Raw genomic sequence first — 25,799 nt, 5'->3', positions numbered from 1 at the left:
AACGCAAATTGGGGAAAAAATTAGTGTACGTTATACCGAAGCGCAAAAAAATTAAATTACTTGTTCGTGAAAACTCATGTTTTTCCTTATTGGTTTTATGAATTTCACCGAAATCATTATTTGGGGTTAATTTCCCGTCGAAATCATCAACATTAGCATAAAAAATATTAAATTTTTCTCTGTTTCGATATAACGTACAAAGAGAAAACTTTTTTGTATGTTATATCGATGAGTACCTGTAGTTCACAAGCAACAGTCTAGAGGATCAGCATAAGAACTGAAATATACATTAAAACTTATGTTAAACTAGCTGTACCCGGCAAACTTTGTCTTGCCTACTGCGTTTTTTGACGTTTCAAGTTTCTAGCCAAGACCAAGTCCCCGGTCAAAATGTATGAAATATCGATTTTCAAAAACACTCATTTTTCCATGTTTTCTGCCTCATAAACCTTCCTTGGGTGAAAACTAACAGAACAAAACTAAGACGACCAAAATCGGACCTTCGCAAGTTATGCGCGGTCCCACGTATGCCACTACATTTTTATATACCTATAGATTAACATTTAGTAATTCGGTGTTTTTGAGCCCAATATTTCTACATAAAAAATCACAATTAGGTTTCCTATGTGAAAACAAAAACAAAAATATGAATGTCAACCCAAAGTAGCAGGAATACGTATCAAATATGCTTGAAACTAAAAATTAATATCTGCGTGTTTGTAAAAGGATTTACATTGAGAGTGTTGCAAGTCACCCCGCATGACGTCTTGTATCAAAAACGACCCTATTAAGCTTTTTCAACATGAAAAAATAAATCAATCTGTAACTTGGTAATTTTATTTTATAGAAGGGCCGGCTATTAAAACTATTACAAAGAGTTCAAAGTTTAAAACTGAGTTTAATGTGATCAACATTTTTTGTTAGTTGAAGCTGAAAAGTGTTGCAAGTCACCCCGTTTGACGGTATGGTCCACTGCGTCATTGCTCCGTAAGTAATCCACAGTAAGGGCAAAATACTGTGGAGGGTGCCCTGGTACTCCACAGGCACCGTTAACGGTAAGGTTTTTATTAGAATGTTACCTTTGCGAAAGACGCCAACCCTTCATCTCGACAATGTAAAAAATATAAGTTGACCATTCCAACAGAAATCACACAGACAAACCATGTAAAAACCATTTGAAACGAAGTTTTGAAAAAAGGTTTTCTGTCAAACTGATAAACATTTTCCGCTAGGAAGGGCTTAAGGATTTTTTATGCTAATTGTTCTTAAGCTAAATACGCTAAATAGCTGACACTCAGGACTATTTGCTTAAACATTCGGGATTTTGTAATCAGCAAGGTTGTACTGTTTTTAGTAAGCTACTTCATCAAAGTTTGACGAAATTCCCGGATTTCCGAACAAAATATGACACAGCTTAAGATTTTCTTAGCAAGTATACACACAAACCGTGTGCTTTCGGAAAAGAAATGTTTGTTGAAACATTTTATGCAAAATATTAGCAGTTTATTGACTTCACTATGTACAATTATGACTTGTGATTTTTACATTAATTATCCGTTTATTCCGGTGATTGGTTAGCTTGGCTCAATGATTTCTTAGAAACGTATTGCTAGATCGAAACGGTCACTATTACCAACTTAAACACAATGCAACAGCACATACAGATGACACAGAATTATCCTTTGTTGATTGTTACTTTTGGAACTTTTCGAGATCGAACAAAATTATTATATTTTAGTTATATGCTAATGTTTCGAGCAAAGAACGCGAGTTGAAATCATAAAAGCTTTTGGTAAACCAAAGTGTCCGAATGAAAGAATGTAGAACTATACAAAATAGATCTTATAAATATCTTACACGTTAAAGCGACTTGTGTTTGTCCAGATTCCGGACGCGTATTTACAGCCCTCACGTCGTTCCCTAACAACTGGTGGCCAGCGTTATGTGCTAAGACGTGGGCACAATCAGCTCCTCGTCATCCGATATATCAATATCGTCGAAGGTATCGGGCTTCACGTTTTCCTTGATTAACATTTCGTCCTCTTCGTCTTCCTCTTCATCGTCATCGTCTTCAACTTCGTCCTCCACCGGCTCATCAGTTTTAGCCGCAGGGACCTCCTCTCCCTCGACGTTGACTTTGTTGCTCGAACTACTCGTCTCATCATTTTTGTCTGCGGCTTCCGCAGGAGAACTAGTTCTTTCGACCACTGGAGGGTCTTCGGAGGACGTATCGAACAGACTTATCGTGGAAGATGATGCAGGAACGTTGCTATCTTTGGATTCATCCGGTGTGTCCTTACAACTACTACTGCTGACAACCGTCGCCGGTTTGGTACTGGATGATGGCTTTGAACTATGGCTAGGTTCCCCTTCTTCGTCAGTGTCGTTGTCTTGTACCCTGGCGAATCTGAAAACATCAAATGAATCGTTGTTTATTAGATTTTGTAAATTGAACTTCTGAATAAAATTGAGAATTGAGCAACAGATTGCAAGACCTGAAAAATATGTCGGCAAAATACGAACGATACGGATACGAAATAAGCACCATGAGTAGACATTTTTTTCTGAAATGTGAAGACGTTTAGCTCGAATATGTTTGTTAGCATATAGCATCCGCAAGATTAGATTTCTCTGCACGAGCCAGAGTTTAAAATTTTCATTTTCAATGAATGAAATTCAACGGGAATTTTGAAAATTCTCAACTGAGGGATCAAAATAAAATTCATTTTGGTGAATGAATTTTTTCACCCATTCATTCATTTTTCTGTCACTGACAATTTTTACTGAGAAATTAAACTGGACCGTAACTCCCGATTATATTTCAAATCACCTCAAAACTTGTGTATAGTAGTTGATTAGAACATTAATTATGTTCTCTATTTGTCCATTAAGACGGATTGTGCGTCTGTTTACAGAAATTGGACATTTCTGCGACGTGCGAAAAAATATTCGTGACAGAGAATTGAATGAAAAAAGAGAGGCATTCAGCTGAAAATGAATGTGGCCAAACACGAATGAAAAAATGAGAATGTCAATCTTCACTTTCAATCTTCGAATTTTTTACTCTCTGGCACGAGCAGCTATATGGAAATATTTTTTTCTGAATCTCGTTATCTGTTTAATATCTCTATGTTTGTAAAATTTAACTTAAAGGCTAATTCATCTTTTTTAGAGCCAATTAGGATAAGCTACTTAGTATTCATTCAATCGATTTTTACATGCCGAAGCCAGAGAAGAATCGTAACTATATGCAAGAAAAGACATACTGTTCATTTAATTTCCAAACTACAATGCATTCAACACAATTAACTTACTTGTCAATGATGTCTCCGATTTTCCCGTAATGCTTCTTATTCTCCTCGAGTTTTTCGTGCAGCTTCTTGTCCACCACCGCCGGGTCCTTGTCCGTTCCACTGTAGTAGGACACCATTTCGTACAGATCCGTTTTGCGCCGTTTCTGCAGCAACTTGCCAATCTTGATGAACGCGTCCTGGGCAATCTTGGTCATCTCTTCTCGCCGCATCCGGTATCCGTACTGGGTGTTACAGTGCTGAAGACATTTCAAAACATCGAAAAAGTCCGGAAAGGTGTTTGTCCTATTGACGAACGTCTGGATGGTCCGATTGAACTCTTGATAGTGCGTCCCATCGAACTTGATCGGTTTCCGCGTGATCCTATGGGCGTGCTTGCTCTCTCCCGTTATATCACAGATCTTTTCGTAGATTTCGAACGCTCGCTTTTTGTAACGCTCCTCCATCATGTACGAAGAATTTATGCCTTCGTCAAAATCTACTTCCATCTCTTCCAACTTGGCGATTCGCTTCTTCAGAATGTAAAGGGCACGGTTCAACCTTCTTATCTGATTGTCCTTCTTCTCACTCCCAGTAGTGGTCACGTTCTCGTTGGTTATCACAGAATTTCTGGACTTCCGGCGAATATTCAGTTCTTCCACAATGCTGGCCAATTTCAGATATACCAGCTCAGGTTGTGCGTTAACGTCCTGCGTGACCGCAGACAGTGTCTTTTTGAAACTTTTCGAGTTTATATAGTCTGGATGGACGCATTCATAGTACTTTATCAGCTTCTTTTGAATCAGCAGTTCCATCTCCTTGGACGAATCAGCTTTCCGACAGGCCTCCAACAGATCTGCAAATTCTTTACCAATGGGATTCTTTTCCACATTGCTACTTCGTTTCTCCTTCTTTTCGGAAGACCGACCGGTGGAGTGAGAATCGGCAGTACTGCTACTTCCAGGCGTAGCGGTTTTTCGATCGTTAGCTTCCTCTTCCGCCAGCGCCGAGAGTGGAGATTTTTTCTTGCTTTGCATCCGTTGCTGCTGTTCATGCTCTTTTATTATCTGCTGGTACCGTAGATGATCCTTTTCCCATTCATCTGAGAAACTTATTACGGCAAAATTTTCGTTGACCGGTGTACGGTTGTTGTTTTCGGCTTCCTTGCTGAGATTGGTGGCAATGGTTATCGGCTTGATTCGCCGGATTTTAGCTTGATCGGGACTCTTGTTAAAAACATGTGCACCACCATTGAGTCCAGTCGGAGTTTGAGGAGCCATTTTGCGACGCTTTGGTTCTCCCGACTGAAAAAGAATAATGGTAAGTACACAAATTAGTGGCGTTATATGCATTTTATATGCGTTTGCCTACATTTTCGATGGATGTAATTAGCAAAACCCCAAAGCCAGTAGCAATGGGTTCCAGGTATATCGAGACAATCGCATCTTCTGAATCTGCATGGGATATTGCACCAAAATCCACATTTCCATAATGCTTAATAACCGGGAACTATTTCTTAAACTATCAGGTATCAGTAGTTCGGTTCCAGAGGCACATTCTCCTCTATTTGGGACATTTGTACTCATGAACACTCCAAGCAGCCAAAAGTTCGGATTCCACTTGAAGAACGAACTCAGAAGTTCAAATTTGGTTCAATTTCGGTTTCGTTGAACTTGATTCTCCAAAAAGTTATAAGTGTATTGTTTATGAACTTGGAAGTACATATACAAGCTTTTGACTTCTCTTTAAAACGACATTAAAGTCGAAAAAAGGGTCAGAAAAAAGCTTACTTTGAACTTTAGGGCAGAGTTCAATCAAATTTTAACCGAACTCATGTTGAACGTTTGCGTGCCACTAAAGTTTAAATACAGTTCAAATGGACATATACCAACAACTTGAAATGTTCCGCTCCGAACTTGTTTTGAACTTTTTATGAACTTACTACTCAAAGTTCTGATAAATATTAACCGTACCAAAAGTGAACTTTACATGAACTTCGGAAACATGAAGTTCGGATAAATATTAATCGTACCAAAAGTGAACTTCACATGAACTTCGGAGACAGCGGAGCTCGGGAGAAGTTCATATTCAATTAAATCACTCGACAATCGAGCTCAGCTGCCACAGCTTGTGTTAATTTCACAAGTACACTTTGTTTCACTATAATATAGCGCATTTAGTTCACCACTGGACTATCGCACTAGTTTTTACGAGTGCGAAAACGTTAATAAAAGTGCGCGAAGCATCAAATCAACTCGGTGTCTTCAGAGCACTTGTTCACCATAGATTGAAGAAATAGTGCGCCGAAGACATCAACCTGATTTGATGCAATCGCGCACTTTTATTTACGTTTTCGCACTTATGAAGTCGCAGTTCGCAGTCCAGTGGTGAACTAAATGCGGTATATTTCAACGTACTTACTTTTAATCAACGCAAAACATCCGTATTGTGTGGATCAAAGGCTGCCCTCTCAGCGAGGAACTGCTCACCCCAGTGTTCCAGCAGAGTTTTTTTTTCGCTACGGCGAAAGTCTTCCAGTTTTGCCTGATGTTTTCCATCCCGTCTCACTTGTCGCGCCAGCGCACCGGTGTTCGACGCGATCGTAGTCACTGAAAACTTATAATCTTTTCAGAATTACCGACACTGGCACTAATTTATTGCTTTGCACTTGCCTAAACTGTGGACCAAAACAAACTGAAAATGTCAAACTGTGTAAGTTCACAAAAAGTTCCACGTAAACTTCTTTCGAACTTTCGGCTTCAAAAAGTTTGTCTCGCAGAGTATTTCAAGTTCAGAGAAAGTTCACACGCGAACCTGATTGAACACTAATAAATGATATCAGCACATTGAGTAAAATCCCTCAGTGCTTACAATCCAAACATGGAGTAGTGGTAAGGCGTCGGCTTTCAACGAGGAGAACCCGAGTTCAAGTCTCAGTAAGTAAAAAAACATCAACAATGTATTTCAAGATATTAGTCAATAAGGATTCCGCATATGCTAATGTATCTCAATCAAAAATTACTTTTGAGGACTAAGCGCCTTTTTTTTCATTTTACGGAAGCTTATTTTTAAGCTGAATAGCGTTCCTTTCAGCGGCACAAGTGTACTTTTTATGAACTGAAGTTCGGTTAACTACTTAAAAAGTGTGCTGTATAGAACGCTATTCATCTTCCTTCGAATAGCTGATTAAGCCCAAATATGCTGTTTTATCCGAACTTTTGGTTGCTTGGGACGAGCCTTTTCATCATTTAACTGACGGAGAAGGGAAGGAAAAAAGGATGGGCAGGGAAAAGGACAGGCAAGGGAACATGATCGTCAGACACGCCTAAGCGTTCCACAACAGGTTCACACACTGTGACAACGCATAAAGCGTAAAGTAAACCTATAGCTCTTTACCACAGCGGGTCTAGACTCTAGAACAACAGAACATCCTGAAGATTCAGGTTTCTGAAGTCAGTTTCACTTAATAAGTGTTTACCGAGTACTCTGAAACGCAGTTGCAGAAAACCTGGACAGTTACATATGAAATGGTACGAAGGATTCACAGCTATCATATACAAATGAATCAGCTTGCTGAATATTCGCCATAGCTGAGTCGACAGTGGTCACGTGGTCAGTCAATGCTTTGAGCAGTAATGCTGCAATTCTGCTTGGACAGATTTGTGTTATATCCGTTCTGTGAACGCACTCTATTAAACGAGAGAAGAGTTCTGATGTGATCTGCAAATACAATAATAAAGTTCAGTTGATTTACAACTGCCAACCAAACCACTATGGCTTTTCATTTCGCTGCGTATTTCTTCCTCTATTGTTCTCTCCCCGCAACCCGAGTTGGGAGTTGTTACAATTTGTTAGATCTTTCGCCACCCCTCTAGGGGGCCGTCCATATACCACGTGGACAGAAAATTCATGGTTTTTGACCCCCTCCCCCCTCCCCGTGGACAAGCGTGGACTTTTCATTAACCCCTACCCCCCTCCCCCAATGTCCACGTGGACATCCGAAAAAAAAAGTTTTTTTTTTCATATTTCTAAAATAAATGGAAAAAGTGATTTTGATTTTTTTTTAAATATTGTTTTTTTTTCTTCGTGAACAATGTCTCATATATTATTGAAAACTATATAAAAAACAAATATTCTATAGCTATACATAGAATACAAACAAGTAGCACCTACATTGTTTTTAATTCAGCTTAATGTTTGTGAGAGTGTGGGTTCGATTCTTGCGCCAGTTGGTGAAAAATTCTCGTCAAATGAAAAATTTTTCATTGAGTGTTTTTGTGTAATGTTCATCGCCTAATGTTAGTTATTGTTCAATGTTTAGTCTGTAAAGCCTCTGATTGAAGACGGTGTTTTTCAGAATGTTTGTTCAATCTGTGATTGTCTGATTGTTTTGTTGAGATAATGTTATTTAAATCTTAGATTTTTGTTGAGATAAGATTCTATTTCTTAGATTCTTACAAAAAAACAAGATTTACAGCAATTAAATTGTATTACTGAAGTTTAGACTTCAATGTTCATAAGAATTATTTTAAATTTTAAAGGAACCTACAAAAAAAAGTTTTGGAGATAAGCAAATCCCTACATGTATTTTGAAACTTTGAAGTAGTTTAAAAATTTGATATGAAACTTCGAAAAATGCATGCTGAACTTCAATGAAAATTTTCTGACTGAAACACCAACATTTACATGGTCCATTTTAAATCTCCAAAATATTCCTCGATGAAGAAAACTAAGTAATTAGAAATTCTGATAGATTAAAACAAATTAGTCTGTGAATCAATACCATGTTTTTTTACCTTGAAGAAGTAACTTCAACTAAAAGACAATGTATAATAAAATAAAATGTATGAAAGAACTTATCACTAATGCGACATAATTTGTTTCGTTATCGTTGATTCTTGTTTCCTAATTTATATGTCAATGTTGTCCACGTGGACATTTGACGAACCCCCACCCCCCTCTCCGTGGACAAGCGTGGACTTTTCGCTAACCCCCTCCCCCCTCCAAGCTGTCCACGTGGTATATGGACGGCCCCTAGATGGCTTAGTACAATACAATTTGGATTGACGACATGACTCCAACCTATTCCAGTATTGTTTGTGCTGAGTGGCAGCCCAGGTGTCAATCTGAAGCTTTACCCAACACTTCGATATCGGAATAGCTGGCTCAGGCAGGGCCAATGAAGTCATGTTCATGTGCGAGCTAACTCATCAGCCATTTCATTTCCAGCGATGGAAGAATGGCCAGAATGGATGAAAACAAGGTGAACAGCATTTACTGAATGCAGCCCCTCGATTTGAGTTCGACAAGCGATAATTAACTTTGACCTAGACTGCCCCCTATCCTATTCATATGGAACTGTTATGCGAGTGGGGGCAGTGGATTTGGCCGAAGCAAGTGCTTCAATAGCAGCCTGGCTATCTGAACAGAACTTTGTCCATTACGTGCTGCTGAAGTGCTAATTCCACTGCGCACCACAGATAACAGGTGTTTATCCTGGAACTAAATTTAACTCAAAACCTGTGTAAAACTAAATACGCTGCTCACAGCTTCAAACTATTCAATGAATCGCTACAGTAATGAACTACCCGCTTGGCGCACACCCACAGTTGATCAGCAGGAGTAAATCCATTTTATTTGGTATGGTGAAAAGCATCTTAACTTGAATTACTTTAAATAGAAAGCTTTTCCTAAAAAAATATTTGGTAGGCTTAATAGTGGTCACCGTAGTGCACAACCACTATCAAATATTTTTTCGAATAATGTAGGGTAAAAGCACTAGATTTCGCCCCCCTAAAGCATTGAACTATTCAAATTATTGAGTTGCAACATATATTTCCGATAATATCTATGTTTCTTTGGTGATTCTTGCTAATTATCCTTCAATCCAGCTCAAAAATACCATTAAATGAAGATTTAATACATTAAAATAACAATTTTCAATATTGATGTGTGATTTATTTTTCGCCCCCCAAAATTCAATCTTCGCCCCACCTCCGCTCTAATTTTCGCCCCCTACAGTTTCCCATAAGTTTTCCTCAATTCGATCATGGCTATCCTTAAAATTTTATTGAATACGAATTATCCCGACAAGCTTAGTACTGTCTTCTGCATTTTTGTGTTATCCAAAGCAAGCTCCCGTCTGGAAAATCAAGAAAAAATGATTTTCCTGTATGCATATTGTTCGCCTCCTTGAGTTTAAATTAACAGAATGAAACAATACATACATAGATAAATAGATAGATTGTAAAGTAGAAAACATGGCCAACTAAAAATTACGTATTAATGGGGTACGTACACAAATTACGTCACGCTTTGTTGGGTGTAGTGGGTGGTCTGTCGACGTCCCATGCAAAAAAAATAGAATGGAAGGGAGGATTTTGAAATGGATTCTTTTGCATTACATAACTTAAGGGGAATATTCATAAATTACGTCACAATAAATATCTATTAGGGCTACTTATTTTGCAATCATACACTAGATATAACAATATTTGCGAATTCGACTGTTCTCGCACAGCTGCTGACCGTACAGCAAACTCACTGAGATAATAGTAAAAAGTGACGTTTGTAAGCTGATTCTCAGGAAAAAAAACAATTGCTGAATCGGATTAACAAACTGTCAAAGTTGCTGAGGGGTCGGTAATATTGTTTTTTACTTAGTGCTTGGATGTGTGAATCTTGGCGAAAGTTTAAAAAATGCAGGGATTTTGTGAATCTAAAATGAGTGTGCCTAACAAATCTGGCATTCTATTTGAATAAATCCAAAATGCATAAGAATCACAGCAAACTTACGACTTATTTAAATCAAACGCCAGAAATATTATTATAAATAAATTACATCAAAAAAATTTTCTAATTTGAAGTACCTACATGGAATCCAAGCGATTGACATTGACCGAATAACTACACGGTAAAAAATCTGCACTGTGATATAAACTAATTGGCACTTGAATTCGCACTACTGTTCAATCAGTTTGTTATCAATTACATATCATTTGACAAAGAACATCCAATGCTTCTTCAATTTTAATGTAACTTCACATCCATTCGTTGTTGATAATGTTTTGATTTCAAAACTAAAATTTAAAAAAAATGTGTACAGCCGTACCCAGATTCGATTCGATTTATCACCAATTGTTCACCCCATGCAAAGTCTTTCAAAATCAGTTTCATTTTCTCTCCCTTTTTTGTATTTCTTCTCATCAACGTGAACATAGTTTTGAACAAGTTTAAAAAAGTTTGACTTTTGGATGTTTTATATTGGACAAAAAGGTCACTTACATCTAGACTCCTCAATTGTTTATTTAATTCGGTAAATTTGCGTCACGTGAACCAAAAATTAACGTCTTTTATACAAAATTGTAAACTATCCTACAAAATAGATTGTACGGCCATTTCCTTATAGAACACGACGGTTTGGAACGTTCATGCCACGAACAGTCCGGAATATCGCCCTGACTTCACAGTCAAATGTGTCAAAAGTGACAGATTGGCACGTGCTTTTCTGGCTGGCCCGCTCGCATTTCATTTTCGATCTCTTCGCTTTTCATTTTCGATTCTCTTCGATCTCTTTTGCAACGATGACAGCAAGACGTCGCATCAAAAACGAAGTAGTTTGTATAATAGCAAGGAGACTCAATTTGACGAGGATCGTTTAAAATTGGGTGTCGAATCGACCTTCGAATTCAGTGGCCAAAAAATCACAGAAGACAATAGAATAGAAATAGATTAGAATGACCACGTTTGCATAAATGGTACATTTTGCCCCACTTTCCTCTACTTCACAAAGATCAACTTCACCTCATCCGTTATCTCCACACCCGATTTCAGTACGAGAAAGGGAGGAGCGAAAACTGAAACACGCAATACAAATAAGAACGGGACAAGGGATTTCGCCAGGGGCGAAAATTGGAAACTTAAAATTTTGTGCTCTAATTTTCGCCACCTATAAAAATAGCTAAAAATTTATAAGTTTTATCAATTTAGCTGAATAAATAACCTGCTGTGTATTCCTAAGACTTGTATGATTATCAATGTTCATTATTTTGGGTTGGAAGAGTTGATTTTGTATGTCTTCCCAGGTTCTGATTATCGTTACTGTTTGCATTGCGTTGAAAAAAACATACATCTTTGCCATGACTATTTCACAATCGCTAATTCGATAGATTAAGTTATTGGTTTTGTGGAATATCATTTGTGCACAAGATTGATTTTTATTTGCTCTCTCAGATACATCGAAAAGCAAACAACAATCTACCTAATTATTCACAAAAACTACGAATGTTTTATTAGGGGGGCGAAAATTAGGGAGGGGGCGAAGACTAGTGCATTTACCCTATTCCACTTCGATAAATTTGCTTTTAGATGCTATTCGCCATTTGTGATTTACTTTTAGCGATTTTTCGCGCATTGAAGCTAGCGCCACATTGGTAGATGCGGAGAGTAGGAAAACAGCCGATGTAGTTAATTCATTGATATCTAACAGGAATTGCGTTTATCATTCGCACTTGTGAATGTTGTGAATGCGATCGTTGTGCCATCTCTAAGTGGTTGCCAATTAGATTTCCTTATTGAAATAACAGTTGAAAGGGTTTACACACATTTTGAATGTTCGCATAAACGTCTGTTATCTGTGATTTATTAACCAATAGGGCATTGCATGAAATTCTATCCGTCTCTTTTACTCTTACAGAAATTTTGTAAACAACAAGGCCAAGAAACGTTAAAATCCTATACAAAATCAAAATAGTGCAGTTCCCTATAGTAGCCTAATTTGGGGTGTAATCTGCAATACATGTGGTAAAAAAACTACTATCCTACGTTGAAAAGGATGATTTGTCGCTTGGTGATGCGGACTATTCTATTGACCAACCCAAATGCATGGTGGCAGTATTGTGCATTTAGCACTAAATTGATGTCGGAAGTAACTTCATTGATTTCCGCTGCCTTTCCTATGCGTTAAACATTTACTATACAGCGCACTACAGGGTGTCTACTCATAAGACAAAATAAAATTCCCTGAGTTTTCCAGGTTTTTCCAGGGGTAAATTTTTTATGTCAAAAATACAAAAATGGTCCGAAATTTCATAAAATTTCTATTTCAATTTCTTCTTTTGAAAAACTATACTGAAATGTCCTCAAAACTTCAACTAAATTTTTTAAAAGAAAATGCGCATGATTTATTATCCAAGAGATTCTACCAAATCGCTGAATTCTGAACTGTTAAACAAAACTTTTTTGAATATAATACAAAAATCTGTGAAGGAATATTTCTAAATTTTCCTCAAAGTTCTTTTGGATTATTTGAAAGAAATCTCTTGTTCAGTAGTTTCGAAACATTCAGGAGTTCAATATATAATTCCACAGACTATATTTCATACACAGTTTTGAATATAAACTTCGATGTTTGTACTCTGTGCTGGGGTGGAAAAGTTATGTAGAGATTTCGAAATTATACCTATAATTCTTCTTTTAAATCTTTCCAGAATTCCATCTTTAAATTTATTTCCATTGTCTCGCAGTTTTTCATTGAAATTATCCACGGCTTTTCTTTTCTGGCTTTCTCCAGTTTTCCCGGTTTTTACGTAAATAGCACCTTCCGAGATTTTTCACGATTTCAGGTTTTTCGAGATTTTCACGGGGTGTCTGTTAGAGTAGGGGTACATCCTGGACTTTCTTCCAGAATTTCTCGCTGATTGCTCCCGCAGATCTTTCTAATTTTTTTTCCAAAGTTCTTCCAGAAATTTTTCTTAATGTGTTCGGAATAGTTTTCCAACTGTTTCTCTCGGCATGTTTGCAGAAGTTCTTCCAGGGACAGTTTTCAGATATTTCTCGTGTATTTCGTACGTAGTTTCTCCCGGAATTCCTTTTGAAGGTTTTCAGAGTTCCTCCTTAAATTTCCGAAATATTTCCTCCTGGAATTAGTCTCAGAACTTTTTTCCGAGATTCTCCGGAAATTTCTTACAAGAAATCTTGTAAGACATTCCGAGAAAAACTCTGAAAAAATCCTGCAAGAACTCTGAGAGCATTTTTTTAAGAAATCCCAAAAGGAACTTCCACAGTTTCAATATAGTTTCTGGTAGAGATTTCCGGGAAAAGCTCTGGGAATAATTTTGAAAAATCTGTAAGAAAATGAACTCAGGTGGATCAATGCAAGTAATTAGATAATTAACTCTGATATAAAGATAACATCAGATACAGAACTCTGACAAACTTTCCAGGATCAACACCGGAATGAATCTTCTGAGAGAAGTCCCGGGAAAAACTCCGAGAAAAATCGCAAAAGAAATCCCACGAGAACTTTTGGGAAATATATCAGCTTATGTAGAAATCCAAGGAGAAACTTTAGAAGAAAGCTATCGGATTTTTTTTAAGAATCCACGTGAGAAATACCGGAAGGAATTCCTGCAAAAAATAGTGAAAAACTCCTTAAACCCTTGGAGGAGCTTTTGTAGAAATCCCAAGAGTAACTCTTTCAACAGGAATCCCGAGAGTAACTCTAACATAAATTTTCCGAAAACATCTGTGGTATATCCTGAGAAAAGCTCATGTAAAAATCTCGTGCTGAATCCTGGTAGAAACCCACGGAGATTCTGGGAGCAATACTGGGAAATCCTCCAGAGAAATGCTGTATGAAGATTTGAAGATTCTCAAGAAATAATCCCGGAAAAATGTTGTTAGGAATCCGGAAGAATCCCCGGAAGGAATTCAAAAAGGAATACCAAGACAAATGGATTGAAAAAATACGGAAGGAATCTTGTAAAAAAACTCTGGGAGGAATTTCAAGAGGTATTTCCAAAGAACTTCCAGATAAAAAAAAATCTTGAAAAAACGTTGTAGCATATTTTCTAGATGGATATAGTACCACTACATAATCGACATTTTTTTTATTCATACCCTCGATGCAGTAAGTTCTGTGGACTCTATTTTAAAGTAGATCTACAAGTAATGAAACTCGCTACTTTTTTTTTGCGACCCAGTGTTTTATTTTTTGTCGAAGGAAAATTTCCCTGAGTATGCATGATATTCCCTGAGTATTCCAGGTTTTTCCCTGTTAAATAAAATTCCCTGAGGTTTCCCGGTTTTTCAGGTTTTTCCAGGTAGTAGACACCCTGCACTACTTCCGAAGTTATGTTTAACGTATAGGAAAAGCAGCGGAAGTCAATGAAGTTACTTCCGACACCAATTTGGTGCTAAATCCACAATATTTGTGTTCAAATTTTCCCTGTTAAGAGTTTGTGAGAGCTTTGTAAACATATTTTGTTCTCCCGTATATGGATAGGCTTGCAGTAGGTTTCGTGAGATAAAATTTGGAGAACTCAATAGACGTTGAAGCACGAGTTGTAGTTTTCAAAGTTTTCAAATCGAAGTTGCAAGAAAACAATAAGAGCCAGAAGTTTGATGTCAAAGAACGAATTGTAGAGTAGAACAGGGGCCACAACTTTGCCGAAGAAAGAATTTTAATTTATTACGCATGTTTCGAAGATAATTGACAAAAACAAATTAAAACACACTACTTTTGAGCTATTTGCTCTAGAAAACTTAGTTATTTAACTAAACCAATCGATTCAAAGAAGTCATTTGATAGAAAATTCAATAAACTTTCGAATAAGGATCAAAAAACTGCGATAAGTTTGGCCATTTTAAAGTTATAGCCAGTTAAGGCAATAATAATAAAAAACATGGAAAGTTCAATAACTACGTAACGGTTGAGATTTGACCATATGCGTAGAACAATTTTTTCACCATTTATGGTCCTCTATCATCCTTTAAAAAGTTTGCACTCACGAACCTAACACCCTGTATATAATTTGGACAGGGAAATTCTCTCAATGTTTAGCCACGAATACTGCTAAATTATGGAAGTATGTAGTATAAATTAACAAATATTTTCTTGCAAATAATCAATTTCTCCGCTTAACAAGCATCTATTTTGATAACTATTACAGTTTTTGTTAAAATCGAGGAAATATTGCCAGACCCACAGAATACGCCTCCAAGTATGCAATCGCACGGCATCTCCATGTAGTTCGTCAGATGACCAAAATATATACAGGGGATACTCAAAATAACTGGGATAGGTAAAATTTTCACTTTTCAAAAAATGTTCAACTCGCTGTAACTTTTCGAAAAGGGCATCAAATATTCTCAAATTTTTACTGTAAGTTCAGCAACTAGTTGTGTATCAGTGGTCAAAATTTGGAAAAGATCGAGCCATTCTACAGGAAGTTATAAAGGTTCTAGAAAAAGGTATAATTATCCGATAGCCAACTATGAGCTGTTATATCTCCGGACTCAATGAATCGAATGCAATGAAATTTTGATCATTCATGAATTATATAATGAGCTATCAAAAACTTTTGACTAAACTTAAAATTCTTTACACGAAAGAAAATTATTACGATTGGATTATTTTTCTAATATACCATCAATTTATCTAAAACTTCATCATCGTTTCAAAATTCGAGATAGTAATTATAGTTCATTTAAATTCCCTCTAATTGACTTCAATATGAATATGTTTTAAAAGGAAGTAACAAAATAACTGGCATTAAATTGAAAATGTAATGGGATGCATATGAAAAATAGATAAATTTACTAAAAAAACATAGAATAAATGAAACCGCCATAACCTTTTTTCTTATTAATTATTTCAAATTAAGTTAACTGTTTTTCAAAGTTCATTATATTAGTCATAAATGATCAAAATTTCATTGCATTCGGTTCATTGAATCCGAAGATATAACAGCTCAAAGTTGACTATCGGATAATTATACCTTTTTCCAGAACCTTTATAATTTCGTGTAGAATGGCTGGATCTTTTCCAAATTTTGACCACTGATACAGAACTAGTTGCTGAACTTACAGTAAAAATTTGAGAATATTTGATGCCCTTTTCGAAAAGTTACAGCGAGTTGAACATTTTTTGAAAAGTGAAAATTTTACCTATCCCAGTTATTTTGAGTATCCCCTGTATATTCCCAGTAGAAAACTTGTAATGTATTTTGGACACCACCTAATTGAAGCGTTCTAGATGAATGTTAAGAGGTTGGCTGCCTAATGCTTCTTTATTGAACATTTTTTATTGCAATAAAGCTTTTAAATTTCTTATTGTATAGCGCATTTAGTTCACCACTGGACTATCGCACTAGTTTTTACGAGTGCGAAAACGCTAATAAAAGTGCGCGATTGCATCAAATCAACTCGGTGTCTTCAGAGCACTTGTTCTCCATAGATTGAAGAAATAGTGCGCCGAAGACATCAACCTGATTTGATGCAATCGCGCACTTTTATTTACGTTTTCGCACTTATAATGTCGCAGTTCGCAGTCCAGTATTGAACTAAATGCGGTATATTATTCTTATATTGTATTGTCGGGCCGCCACCAAACCGGACGTCGCACAATCAAGTCGTGGCGCGACCCAACTCGCGACGTTTTTGAATCATGTCTAAAGTTGTGCGCATCCTTCCCGTTGTTGTCAGCCGCCCAGCACACTAATTCGATAATTTTGAAGTAAATTCTTAATTGTTAAGCATATTTTCAACGTATTGATACCCAGCTTCGCGAAATTCATTTTGGTTCTCCTCCTGCACGATTGTTCCGACGATATGACAAATCACTTTAGCTCAAAACGGAAATCACAACTCAACAAAGCACTGTCGTCTGGGCCAATAACCTGTTGGATTCTCCAGTGAAAAAACAGTTTTGTTGAGTAAGTTACGAAATGATCTTTTATTTTTGCAACTCACTATGACAGATCGATGGTAAACGCTAATATAATTATATTCCAGGCCTACTGTGATTGAAATTCTACTGATGTTCTTGCCAATCTCCCATCAATGTTTAGTCTCCTGCGACTAAGAAACTCTAATCTGCTCGAGGATGGAGTTAAATTTTTGTTTAGTTTCCTCCGACTTAGGAACTCCAATCCGCTCGAGGATTGAGATAAAATTTCGTTTAGTCCTACAGAACGGACTTGTGCTGTTCCTCTACCTAACAGTTCTTATGCTGAACGCATCAATCAACAAGCAAGCACCAGCTATCGTTTCCCAAAGTGCTGAATGAAATCCTGTGCCCTCCCCCAACCCTTCGTAAAAGTAATAACAATTTGTAATAGCATTATGCTTACATAATAACATTGATTCAAGAGAACATCTTAAGTCTCAACATTCAATGATTGAAATTCATTCCAAAGAATCGCATTCCTTGAATGAAAAACGAAAACAGACCATTAACATTTGCTGTAGCCACACATCGAAGTCTGACACTTCCATTGCTCTCACTTTGCTCCGCACGCACCCACCGAAAATGACACTGGCGTTTGCTGCATAGAAAGAAGCAGCAGCAGCATCAGCGCCCAGCCGAGTGGAAGTTTAAGCGCGATCATGCAAACCCTCAGAATTTTATTTTCCCCCCAATCGCATTTTCGCTGTTCACCTACCTCTTCGTCGGAGGAATCAAGCACGATTATAGAAGGATCCATCTTGTCCAGCAAATTCTCCAATCGAAATACCAATCACATATACGACTAATACGACGCAATTCGACGACGTGTAGACATTAAAATTAACTATTTTCGAAAATCTAGCAGAATTTTTTCGCTCTGCTTGTCTCACTAGCACAAATTTACACCATTTGAGGTGACATACACACCGCCGATTTTACCATCAACTTTAGCTGCTGCTGCAATAATGTGTAATAACATCGATAGAATAGCTTCCTTTGCTCGCGTACAAAGATGTATTTTGCTTTTTTCTTTCATTTGTATGCTCCGCTGAATGGATGAGTTTATGGACAGGCACTCACTGTTCAACGCGCGCTGAATAACCTACACACATGAACAGGAATCTTTTACGACAGTGACGGATTAGGCCGAGGTTAATTGCTTCTGATGGAACTTCATTATGCATGATGGCAAACAACAAAGAAATCTTTTTGATCATCACACCAATAACTTAATCATCGAATTTAAGTCATGGATTAGCGAACTTTGTGTAGGACGCGAGCCCCCCCCCCCCCCTTCCCCGATTTACGCCATAATCACGCCGGAAGGTTTGTAAACACGGTGCCTCGCTCCATGCGTAGAGACGTCGCGCGAATGATTCACCGCGACGAGTTCCTTCGAGCGTGCTGGGAACATTGGTCGAAGAGCAAAACTGAGTGCAAAGTATTCAGATGCAGAACATAAAAACTGCATTTGCGATGGTGGTGGTGAGTTACCTAATTTTTATGCTTCGGTTTCCGGACCGCAATCGCAAAGTTGACGTAAGTGCCACTAAACTTAACCCTTTATAAGGCCGAGAAAACTAGAAGAGTTGTCAACGCATACTATCATGGAAATGATTATATACATTATTATATGTACAAAACAATTTTCGTTTGAAAGAAACTCTCAAAAATCTAGGTGGCAATATAGTTGCCACTGCCCGTTTAGCCCAAAAACGCTGGTGGCAATATAGTTGCCACTGCCCGTTAACCCCAAAAACGAGAATTTGAGGTGGCAATATAGTTGCCACTGCCCGTTTAGGCCACCAGCGCTGGTGGCAATATTCTTGCCACTGCCCGTTTAGGGTACTTTTCTTCTTTTGACTTCGACAAAAAGCCGGAAAAGAGATTTTAGAGTGGATTAGGGTTTAAACCATAACATAAACTGTGTTGTTCAGCTCATGTCAACCCATAATTTTATTATTTCTTAAAATATTTACCAAATCTAAACATTTTCAATGAGTTTGAGCTTATTTTCTTCACGCGGTCAATTTTAGCCATTTTTGAGAATACAAATGGCTCCCAAATTGTTGTTAAAGCTTTGTTTAGCACCAAAAAAATACCAGGCGTTGTTGGTAATCCCAATTTTGCGTAAACAAAAAAAAAGTTCGAAATAAATTGTTACAACACAGATAAAAATATAACAGTAGGTGGCAATATAGTTGCCACTGCCTTATAAAGGGTTAAGTGCTTCAAGTGATGGACATGACAGCAAACCGACTGTTCCAATTTAGATGTTTCTTCTCATTGCTTGTTCAGGCTTTTTGTCCATATTTATTACTCGTTTTCAACTCTAATACACGTTTTCAAGAAAATTTTTACAAGGCTATCTTTAGACTTTTACAACGAGCCTTTTTACCCGTTACATCACAATAAACACACCATCTACAATACTACATACGCCACAATGCTGTTTGTGTCTGCCGCTCTTCATCCTCGATCACACCCAATGCTCGCCAGATCACGCCGCACCTCCATCTGGTCTGCACATCGTGCTCTCTGCGCTACACGCCTTCTTGTGCCAACCGGATCAGTGCCAACATTAACTTTGCAGGGTTGATGTCCGGCATTCTTGAAACATTATTATGTGGTTGATTGCTGCCATGATGGTATTGATGGGGAAATCGACTGTATTCTGTGCGAATCGATTTTAACGGCTACACAGTCTTAATTCATCAAAACGAGTTGTTATCTAACCCGACGTTTCGACACTTTGGATGTTGTCTTCTTCAGGGGCTTATTTTGCGTGACGCGAAACATACACTGCCCACCAATCCTTCCGGCTTTTGCCACCTTCTGAATGCTGGGTTCACCGTAGAATGCAACGAGTTCGTGGCTCATCTTAATTCGCCATACACCGTTCTTCTGCACACCGCCGAAGATCGTCCTGTGCTAAGGAGCGCGGGTTCGATTCCTGCCGCAGCTGTCAGGAAAAGTTTTCGGCTGTGCCACTGACTGGGCGTTGCGTGCTAGTCCGTTGTCTAGTGTCGTGCTTCCTTCAAAAAACGAACAGCTCCAGCAGCTCCAGTGAGCTGTTCATATGAACTTGTCCACGGTGACGTCACACGCCAACGAACGGCAAGATGTGAAACGGTAACTGCGGGCCGTGTTGACAAAAATCACTGCTCGCATCTTGCATATGGCAAGATCCGGTGAATATTCAGTGAACTTTCGGTCACTGGATGTTCATGAATATGTCATTTTATGTAAACAGTGCCCGCATTTGCAGAAGAAAAGAAGAATCAACTTGGGAGACCGTGGATAAGTCCATAGATCAGTTGTCAAAATTACTTGCGGAAAAAGGAGAAATTTTACTTGAGCGCCCTGCAAAAGGTTCTTCCTCTGTATCCTGCTCCTGCAGCATCTAGAAGTTCTCAAAAAAATTAAGAAGCCTAATTTTCCAGAACATTCCAGAACGGTCATCTGTTTTTTTCGAAACTTCAAGTAACTTCCAGAAAGTTCTCGGAAGTTTTAAGAATTTCGATGTTCTAGAACATTCCAGAATGTCCTTCTTGATATTATTATTTCTGAGGAGTCCGTTTCTCGCGGGATTTTATTTATGTTTAACTAGAGATTTCCGTCAGACTTACTCCTGAGGCTGCTCTTAAAAAAATCCTTCCGGTGTTAGTCCTGGGATGTTACTCGGAGTGTTTCTGAATTTACCTTGGACTATCTCTTAAGATTTTTTTTCCGGAGTGTCTTCTGGGATTTCTGTGGAAGCTATTGCTGATGTTTATCATGTATTTCTTGCCATGATTTCTTTCAGAACTTTTCTAAGCTTTACCTTGTAGTTGTTTACCGAATGTTTGCAGTGATCTGCCTGAGATTTTTTTTTTCACATATTTTCTAGGGATTATTCCCAGAGCTCTTCTCGGAAATTGTCCCGAGATTCTGGATGCATTTTGAGGGATTTCGTTAACCTTCCGTAACTCACGCGGTTGTCCACTACCGTCAGCACCACGCTAATGCTGAATACAAAAAGCAAGATTTTTTTTAACGTGTTATACCAAATATAACAGCGCGATCTCTCGAGGATTAATAGATGCTACCGAAGTACTTGCAGGGATTTTCCAAGAGTTTTTTTTGGAATGTCAGCTAGGATAACTTACATACGAAAAATAGGAAAGAATACAGGTAAAATCTTGAGAGAAACTCCGGAAAGAGTTATTGAAGAAATCTCGAGAGGGACTTCGGAAGAATTCATCAAAATACTATATGAAATTAGCCCATAAATGTAAAGTATGGATGCCATAAGAATGTTAGAAGAAGCGGACAGGTACGCAGCGGATAATGCGTGGAAACGCGAAAACACTACCGGGAAACTCGGAAAATACAGCGGGAGGAAAAACGCCAAGTGTTCCGTCGTCAAGCGATAAGCATTTATTCCACAGTAAACAGGTTAACATACATACATCTCTGGATTACATACATTCACTGTCATTGTCTTGGTGACGTGCACAAAACGAACTGTCAAAAACATGCACAACAGGGGTGTCGGCAATTAGGTCGACACTAGGGGGTTCGGCAATCAGGTCGAATACCGGACGACCGTTGCATTTTCTCCAACAAAGAATACCTTATGAAAATGGATGATGCTTGTTGATATAAGATAAACTTATGAAAAGAGCAGAAAAATCGTAAAATGATGCAGACTGGAATCGATCCATGAACGTCGAGATCACTGAGCTCGTGCCCAACCCACACGGCCATTGACGCTTGAGAATATCGTGTTGCTGAATGTGTATAAAAGCCAAGCTGTGAGTCAATTCTGCGTCATAAAGCGACCTTATGAAATTCATTCTAATCGTTATGAATTGTTTAAAGGCCATTTCATAAGTTAGAATTTAAATCTTAGGTTTATTTGGCTGAGTGTACTGGGAAGAACTACGGGTGGAATCCCGCGAGAAATATAGGAAAGTTCACGGGATGAGTTTCTGCAAAAAATTCGTAAAAATCACGAGAGAAATTATTGGAAAGCTATTCGGGGAAGCTACTAGTTGAAATTTCTGTAGAAATTTTGAGTAAATTTTGATTGGACCCCCACATATTTTTAAAAAATATGTCAATTTTATAAAATTTGGGCTATTTTTTTAATTATAAACTTTCAAAACTCCCCCTGATAAACTCAGGGAATTTTACACCCTGATTGCGGCGTTTATCTCTTACTTACCTCACTGATCAGACTAAGGCCTGAGGTCCTTTGCTGTACGTAGGAGTCGTCTCTGTTCGACTCGGTCCATGGCTGCACTCCGACGTAGATGATACGCAACACCTTCCGTTCGAAAATTCCAAGGGCGCGTTGCTCCTCTGCACGCATAGCCCATGCTGCGTGCCCATAGAGAACTACCGGTTTAATCAGCGTAGCCGATTAACTTAGTGCGGCGATGAACTTCAGGGCTGTTACAAAAGTGTCGATTTAGAAACCGCAAAATCCGCGCTAAGCCATTTGAAATCCGCACAGAGGTTATCAAATCCGCGCCATTCAAAACATATGGTTTTGATGACTCAAATTAATAAAAAGCCAGATTTTTTCAAAGAAAATCAACTACTCATTACTTTTGTTGCACTCCTGATGAAGAGCATTTATTTTTATATTTTGATGATTTTTAACTGTGCTATAACTAACACAGCGCAACATTTTTTTGTCTCAAGAGCAAACTTATGTGTCTCCGAAGGATTTTGGGCCGCTGAATCCGAATCCGGGCTCAGATTTGCTCCAACACGTCACAATTTTGAGCTATACCCCAATTTATAGGGCAAAATATGCGATTTTGGGCTTTTTTGACTGCAAGTTATTAAGCATGGAAATATTTTTTTTAATCAATCAAAAGGATAATTGGTCAATTAACATCTAAATTAACGACTTATGCAAAATATTTCGTTTTACCTAATCAAATTTGATAGATTTAAGCATTTTATGTTAGTATGAAAACTTGCATGCAACTTTTGGAGGGTGACTTGTATGGGAAATATCGTACCTTAGATAAATCGCTTAAAACTATCAAATTCGATTTGGTAAAATGAAATATTTTGCATAGGTCGTTAATTTAGATGTAAATTGACCATTTAACCTATTGATTGATTAAAAAAATATTTCCATGCTTAATAACTTGCAATCAAAAAAGCCCAAAATTGCATATTTTGCCCTATAAATTGAGGTATAGCTCAAAATTGTGACGTGTTGGAGCAAATCTGAGCCCGGATTCGGATTCAGCGGCCCAAAATCTGTCAGAGACACATAAGTTTGCTCTTGAGACAGACCAAAAGTTAATCTTTGTTACGCTGTGTAATCCATGACTTTGGATGACAACATCTAAATCTAACAAGAGCATGCAGCAAACAGGCAAGTTTTTAACCCTTCAGGACGCGCGCCGTTGTAAAAAGTACAACACTATCAAAAAACCTCCCTCGTTGAATACAGCGCGCGCGCATTGTAGTTCAGCTGCATGATGGCGCGCGTCCTGAAAGGTTAATTGGAATATAAAGTTTTGGATCAATCAGGGTGTCTACTATTATACGAAACAATGAGCACTCTTGGCGAAACTTCTGAAATAATTTATAATCAACATTATGGTAGAAGTCCTGAAAACCCAAAAGATCATTTGAAAGAATTACAAGAAAATTTTCAGATTTTTTTTGGAAAATTCATGGAACTTATTATTTTAAGATACAAATAGGGTAATACTAGTTAAATTTATAGATTAAGTAAATCACTACTAAAATTTATTCCCAAGGGTGATATTTCAAAGAAGGAAACATTTCATAAATAAATGTCTGGCAAATGTTCTGTATATTAGGCAAAAGCTATGTAGAAAAGTATTAATTGTTAAAATTGTAAAAATGTATAATAAAGAGTTTCTGGCCATACAACACCCTTGGGAATTCGGTGAGGATTTCAGTAAGAATGTCCTCAGTCTTACGATTCCGAAAGCTTCAACGATTTCGAAGTATTCTGTATTCTGCAAAAGAAGTAGGTATTCTGCAAAAAAAATCCTCCAAAATTATGCCAAGAAACCCTTTACACTTTAATAACTATGCCCGCAACGTCCCTCTCAACGAGTGCTCCAAATTTGGAAATTGGAAATCATAGTTTAAGCAAAAAAAAATTATTCGGCAGAAGTTCCACTAACAATTGATTCAGGAATTTCATCGATTCCGTCATACTGAAACTCATCCATTACGAATCAAAAAAAAAAAATGCGTGCTCAAAAAAAAATCTTATGATTATTATTCTATCCAGAGTTCTATCAAAAGCTTTTTCCAAGGAATTCTCTAAAAAAGACAATCGTAAAAATGTCCAGGACGTTTTATCTGATCTTTCTGTTTTGATTTCTTACACAACACACAGTCTACAAAACCAATCATTTTCTTTACGAGAATTCTGTTAAATATAACTAGAAAATTAAACCAAATGTTTCTCCAAAACTTCCGGCAGACGTCTTTTGCAAATTCCAAAGAATAGCTTCCAGAATCACCAAGACACTCTAGCAATTATTTCGTGTTTTTCGTACCTCAGGCATGGCTCTATAAGTTCCGTCCAAAATTTCAGCCAAAAATTAATTTCGGGGTTAAGACAGAAAGAGTTCAAGAGTTTGACTAAGAACTTCAGAAGAGGATCTTTTTAGTTTTAACTATAGATAGTAGACTCTAGTATCTATAGTTTTAACGAGCGTAGAGCGTGCAGTAGAGCTTATCTAGCACTCCAAACTAGGGGGATGTCCATTTATTACGTAAAGGAATTTTCACGATTTTTAGACACCCCCATCCCCCGTTGTAAGATTTTTTGTATGAGCGCCCAAATATTTATGCATGGCGCGTAAGATTTCTCAAACTCCCCTTCCCCCTAAAATCCTTACATAATTAATGGACGGCCACTAGGGACTATTAACATTGTTCAACAAGTACAAAATCCCATAACCCATAACTCTAATTTGAAAATGTATTTTTTTTTCTGATTGCGTTGAGTTTCTTGTCTAAATGTTTGATGTAAGTGGCTTCGTGGTCGTGCGGCTAGTGTCACCAAGCATTTAGTCGCATCGTGCTAAGGAGCGCGGGTTCGATTCCCGCCGCAGCTGTCAGGAAAAGTTTTCAGCTGTGCCACTGGGCGTTGCATGCTAGTCCGTTGTCTAGTGTCGTGCTTCCTTCAAAGAGCGAATAGCTCACTGGAAGCACTGAACGTGTCCGTGTATTAAAAAAAAGTGCATTTGAAAAAAAAATTCCGCAAAATCCGCGCCAAAATTAGCAAAAACGCGCGAAACTCAAAAACCGCGAAAAACGTTAAATCCGCGCCACCTGTAACAGCCCTGGAACTTTGTTCGATCGTAGAGTTCTGTGGAGTCCAAAGTAAGCTCGATTTCTTGCCGTAACTATAATCCTTTATTATACAGGGTGTTAGGTTCATGAGTGCAAACTTTTTAAAGGGTAATAGAGGACCATAAATGGTGAAAAAAATTGTTCTACGCATATGGTCAAATCTCAACCGTTACGTAGTTATTGAACTCCCCATGTTTTTGACGCTTATTGCCAGTTATAGCCAGTTAACTTTAAAATGGTCAAACTTATCGCAATTTTTTTTACCCTTATTCGGAATATTATTGAATTTTCTATCAAATGGCATCTTTGAACCGATTGGTTTAATTAAATAACTCAAAAGTAGTGTGTTTTAATTTGTTTTTGTCAATTATCTTTGAAAAATGCGTAATAATTTAAAGTTCTTTCTTGGGCAAAGTTGTGGCCCCTGT

General features: G+C 37.7%; 1 protein-coding gene across 2 annotated transcripts; it reads right to left on the bottom strand.

The window, feature by feature from the left end:
• Positions 1–1,483: 1,483 nt before the first annotated feature.
• LOC115254140 (daxx-like protein) lies at positions 1,484–22,297 on the bottom strand. 2 transcript variants are annotated; one of them, XM_062849273.1, is made up of 3 exons: positions 22,229–22,297; positions 3,315–4,594; positions 1,484–2,407 (listed from the first exon to the last, which is right to left on the bottom strand). In XM_062849273.1, the coding sequence occupies exons 2-3, from the start codon at positions 4,568–4,570 to the stop codon at positions 1,948–1,950; spliced, it is 1,716 nt and encodes a 571-aa protein (XP_062705257.1). In that variant the 5' UTR covers positions 4,571–4,594; positions 22,229–22,297; the 3' UTR covers positions 1,484–1,947. The 2 variants fall into 2 exon arrangements, with proteins under 2 accessions (XP_062705257.1, XP_029724789.2); XM_029868929.2 differs by lacking the exon at positions 22,229–22,297 and adding an exon at positions 17,735–18,290.
• Between the last annotated feature and the right edge of the window lie 3,502 nt (positions 22,298–25,799).

This window comes from Aedes albopictus, chromosome 2 (genome assembly GCF_035046485.1).
Source record: "Aedes albopictus strain Foshan chromosome 2, AalbF5, whole genome shotgun sequence".
In the NCBI taxonomy this organism is placed as follows: Eukaryota; Metazoa; Arthropoda; class Insecta; order Diptera; family Culicidae; genus Aedes; species Aedes albopictus.
Note: the sequence above shows the minus strand (reverse complement) of the source record. Positions and strands in the feature narration are given on the sequence as shown.

What these genes read in the sequence shown, in the direction of transcription:
- LOC115254140 (XM_029868929.2), bottom strand. Translation starts at nt 17,776, where the DNA reads ATGGATCCTTCTATAATCGTGCTTGATTCCTCCGACGAAGAG. An exon ending in TTGATTCCTCCGACGAAGAG is followed by an intron (nt 4,595 to 17,734) that starts GTAGGTGAACAG and finishes ATTCTTTTTCAG; the next exon opens with TCGGGAGAACCAAAGCGTCG. An exon ending in ATCGGAGACATCATTGACAA is followed by an intron (nt 2,408 to 3,314) that starts GTAAGTTAATTG and finishes TGATGTTTTCAG; the next exon opens with ATTCGCCAGGGTACAAGACA.